Here is a 4,915-nt window from a genome sequence, read left to right as displayed (position 1 = left end):
GAAAGTCATTGAACCCACACCACTTTTACAACTAGTGGAACATTGACAGTATTCGTCAACCTTTGGTGAATGATTATTATTCAATCAGACCTCATTACATTTATGTTTCGAACTTTTAACTAAAGTAATGGCGAAACCTCTGTAACATCGAAGCATATTGGAGCACTGCAATCAGCTTTAACAAATAAATCCATGTCCTCATGCAGGGAAATATGATTATGACTTGGTCGTTATCGGAGGAGGCTCAGGCGGTTTGGCTTGTTCCAAGGAAGGTGAGTTTGTACTCAATACAATTGTAACAGGGGACGAATCACATGTGGCTCTTGGTTATAATGTAAACCTTTCATGACAATTACGCTTACTAGAACCTATACCTGTTTTCAGCGGCCCAGTTGGGGCAGAAGGTTGCTGTATTAGATTATGTGGAGCCATCTGCTAAAGGTAAATGGAATGACTCACTATAGTGCTGCATACAGTATATACTGTATATACATGTCATTCTCCAAAATACTGTCAGTATTGTCAAAGAAGGCTCAAGCGAGGCTCTTCTGAACAGGTACCAAGTGGGGTCTTGGTGGAACGTGTGTAAATGTTGGCTGCATCCCCAAGAAGCTCATGCACCAGGCTGCACTACTCGGCACCGCTGTGAAAGATGCCAGAAAGTATGGCTGGAAGATCAAGGATCCAGTGTCCCACGATTGGTAAGGATGTCGGGTCCCATGCCCAATAACTAACCAAGATATAAAAAAACAACATTCAAAAGGACTTTAGGTAAAATATGAAAGTCATCGTGAAAAAACAAATTTAGCCACTGTATAGCACCATCTTGTGGCCTACTTGGTGTACAACACATACACACAAATTAGCGAATCGGATGAATGGTAAATGGTCCTCATTTATACAGCACTTTTATCCAAAGCGCTTTACAGTGTTGACTGACATTCACCCATTCATGCACACATTCACTCACCGACGGCGGAGTCGACCACGCAGGGCGACAGCCAGCTGGTCAGGGAGCAGTCAAGGTGAGGGCGTCTCGCTCAGGGACACCTCGACACTCGGCTAGGAGGAGCCGGGGATCGAACCAGCAACCTTGCGGTTACCAGCCAACCCGCTCTACCTCTTGAGCTAATGCCGTGTTTGCTGTGCTTCCTGTTCTATATTCTCCAGGGAAACCATGGCAGAGGCGGTCCAGAACCACGTCAGGTCTCTGAACTGGGGCCACCGGGTCCAGCTCCAGGACAAGTGAGCCCATATCCATGTTCGCTAAAGCATCTTTCTCTCTGTGTGCTTTCACAAAACCTTAACACAGTGAGGACATCTGTTCATATCACTGATACTCAAACTGTGTGTGGTATGTGTTGAATCTGGAGGCCGCTGTCTCGCCACACAGAGCGTGTTCATCTGAGTGATTGATAATCCAGAGCGACATGTTGACTGAATGGCTCAGCTGGAGGGCAAACAGGTGTTAAACTCTTTCTAAATATGCCCACATTCACTCAGCAGTTTGCCTCACGATAAGAGTGCTACCGTGAGCCGTAATGGTTATAGGGCAATTTAATTTCTTACTTAATGGTATCATGAAATAGATTATCTCCTCGTTAAGGAGAATGAGGGATTACCGTTAAGGAGAAGGAGGGATTACTGGGGCTAAGCAGCCCACGGCTTCAGGATACATTGGAATTAATGCTTTTGCCATTGGCCGTAATATATTCTTGAGTTATGGCTTACCAAGGATGTCCGATATGCATTTAGATCTTAAAATCCTTTAATTTATTCTTCTTCTCTTTCCCAATATAGAGAATCCAATGCTAAATGTATCATAAACTCTGCTTTCATTAAATGATCTGAGTGAATATCCCAAATCACCAGTGTGAATCCGATGGCTTCAGGTGTGGTTGAAGGCTGCCCATGTCTCAGCTGCTGTCAACACCACTTGTCTCCATACAGGAAGGTGAAGTACCTCAATGTGAAGGGAAGCCTGCTAGATGAACACACAGTCAGAGGGATGACCAAATCTGGGAAGGAGGTGGGCTGCTTCTTCATAACCAAAGTCTTTTTCAAACTTCCTTTGATCTATTTTAAAGTGTGTCCACCCTATTGTGGTGGTTTGGGTTTAGTCAAAACCACCACCATAGGGTGGACCACTGTATAAATAGATCAAAGGAAGATCTTTTTTTTTTTTTTATTGGTCCACCCTATGGTGGTGGTTTTGGTGTTAGTCAAACATGAACAAACGAGTGAATGACGTAATGACTGTAATCCCATTGTTGTTTGGATTGAGGAGTTCTTTAAACATGATTGGGCTATGTTTAGGTCACATTATCAAAATGACTACAAGGGGCAGAGGCCCAAAGGCATCAATGCATCAAAAAGAAAAGAAGCCCAGATTGAAGGAGTCATCATGAATACTAGTAACCTAGTAGCCCAGATATGATCACGACTTTAGTAGTCATGGTTCACCTCTGCCACCCTTTCTACTCTAATTACTTGAACTTGAACTTAAACTTAAAGTCTGCAGCTAGGCGAATGTATAATGTATGTAATAATCAAAGTGAAACAAAGGGGATATTAAGAACATCATGTACACAGCAGAAATCGTACTTAAGTACCGCCAATCTTAATGTAAAATTCCCCGTCATCCTCTCTGTCCCTGCAGTCCTTCCTGACTGCCAAAAACATTGTGATAGCCACCGGGGGGCGTCCCAAATACCCCACACACGTAAGTATCGCTTAGAAACGCATTAGTGTTATCATCCTCTCTTTAACTCCAAACCTTTAAATGAATGACAAACGAACGAACAGAACAAAACGTTGAGCTGCTTTTAGGGCATATCAAACATTCATTTATTATTATTATTATTTGAAGCAGTGAATCCATTTAGACTTGCCGAATGTGAGCATAGTACGATGAGACATTTATTCCGTGTCAAACTCAGAGGAAAGGTGATTGAAAAAATAGCCGTGTCCGGTTCTGCGCTGAAACACAAGGTTGTGCTTGTTGACTGGTCCCAGCCTCCCAGGACACACCACCCGGGCTCTTTGTGTGGCCTTGTTTTGCTAAATGTGTGTTTTTCGATGAGTCTCAGCTATGTATAGACATGCCGTGTGGTGTGGTGATGAATATAACTCCCCCCCACCCCGCCATCCCCCTCTTTATCTGTCTCTCCCTGTCTGTCCGTCTGTCTCCATCTCACTCCTTCTGTCTCGCTCAGATCCCTGGAGCCATGGAGCACGGCATTACCAGTGATGACATCTTTTGGCTGAAAGAGGCACCTGGAAAAACGTTAGCACCCACTCCTCTCCCCTCCAAACAGTACACACACACACACGCACAGGCACACACACACACACACACACACACACACACACACACACACACACACACACACACACACACACACACACACACACGAGCACAGGCACACACACACACACACACGCCTAAGCACACAAACAAGTGAGATACATACCTGAACGTCATTTAAAAATTCACGCCGAAAGCTTAATGGACTGAATCCAAGCAGCGTCCTTATTGTGTTAACTTATCTCTACACATCACGCATCTCCCCTCAAACCCTAAAGAACCAAACCTAAGAGACACCCAAGGAGCGTGTCTCTTCCACACTGATTCCGTCAAGTGATGAGCGACGAATAGAAACAAACAAACACCGGGCCACTAAAAACCAAACGACTAAAATGTAGTTTCCGATACTATAATACTGTAACAATAACGGGCCATGGCCGCCCACCACCCCCCAACGGCGGCTCTCTTCCTGTCATGCTTATCCTTAGCGGTGACTCAGGCTGGCAGAAGAAGCCCTGTAATCCAGCCGTTTAGCTGCTGTCATCACCTGGGTGATTGCTCCTCTCCTGATGTTTCCTCTGGTCTTCCTCTGTGGCGTCCCCGACCTGACTATTGGCGGTGGTTAAACGGCGAAGTACGAAATCAGATGTTTCACACTTGACGATGACAGACACACCAGGAAATCATTTATTTATAGATGCGTGGTTTGACAGGGTTGTTGTTATTGTTGTTGTTGTTGTTTTGGTTTGTCTATGGGTAACCAAAGAGTTGCTGTTTTATCAAGGGGCCACCGGGGACAATGTAAACCTTCTTAATAATCGGCCAACATTCCTGATATCCTGTTGTAATAATAATAATGATGATGATGATGACGATAATGATAACAGTGATGAACACAGGTCAAAGTCCTCTACCTTAAAACATATTATTTCATACAGAAGCTTTCAAATAGAAGTCCCGTTGAATAGGCTTTTAAAACCAAGTTGTACGTTAGCCCCAGTCCTGGAACCCTCTTAAGAGGCACTTTTAACCGTGAATCTCGCCCCAGTCGCCCACAAGCAGTGCTTGGCTCGGGGGGGGGGGGGAACCAGGATCAAGGCTAGCACTTGAGATCAGGAAGTCCTTTGATGGAAAAAGCGTTTTTTGAGCGCTACCATTAGCGGCAGCCTCTCTCCTCTGCAGATGTACTACGTAGCTGCTGGCAGACGCTAGCAGCCAGCCGCTACGAGCTGTCGTGCTAGTAGAGCTGCGAGCTGTGCAGGTGCTGGGGGACTGTGGGGCTATGTAACTGGCAATGGAAAAGGGTGGAGGTGGAGAGGTGGGGGGGTGGGTGGTGTGTGAGGAGAGAGGCCAGGTGAGTGACTGGGTGTTTAATAGATCTCTGAGCACGCACACTACTGAGTGACTGGTTCCCGCCTCGGGGCCGCAGCATGCAGGCGGCCGTAGTGTCCTGTTGAAAGAGGCCAGCAGGTAGCGTGCCGTAGGTAGGGCTGTCAAGAGGATGGAGCCTGGAATATATTTTACACGCCTCCTAGTTCTATTTTTAGTAGCCAAACATTCCTCCTGAATTCTCATTAAGCGACTGGCAAGCGTCTTTTATGCACGTGG

The 4,915-nt window shown here is 45.7% G+C and overlaps 1 protein-coding gene across 1 annotated transcript; it reads left to right on the top strand.

Moving 5' to 3' along the window:
- Window positions 1-206: 206 nt before the first annotated feature.
- LOC311371478 (thioredoxin reductase 2, mitochondrial-like) lies at window positions 207-3,316 on the top strand (the record flags this gene model as incomplete). The annotated part of the gene is made up of 7 exons (XM_084489523.1): window positions 207-272; window positions 385-441; window positions 557-701; window positions 1,171-1,245; window positions 1,951-2,029; window positions 2,660-2,722; window positions 3,216-3,316. Coding segments are annotated over 7 exons (586 nt in total), but the record flags the coding sequence as incomplete, so codon positions are not given.
- Between the last annotated feature and the right edge of the window lie 1,599 nt (window positions 3,317-4,915).

The sequence above is a fragment of the Micromesistius poutassou genome (assembly GCF_964030765.1).
Source record: "Micromesistius poutassou genome assembly, contig: SCAFFOLD_6866, whole genome shotgun sequence".
NCBI classification, from domain to species: domain Eukaryota; kingdom Metazoa; phylum Chordata; class Actinopteri; order Gadiformes; family Gadidae; genus Micromesistius; species Micromesistius poutassou.
This window is presented reverse-complemented; position numbering and strand designations above follow the sequence as displayed.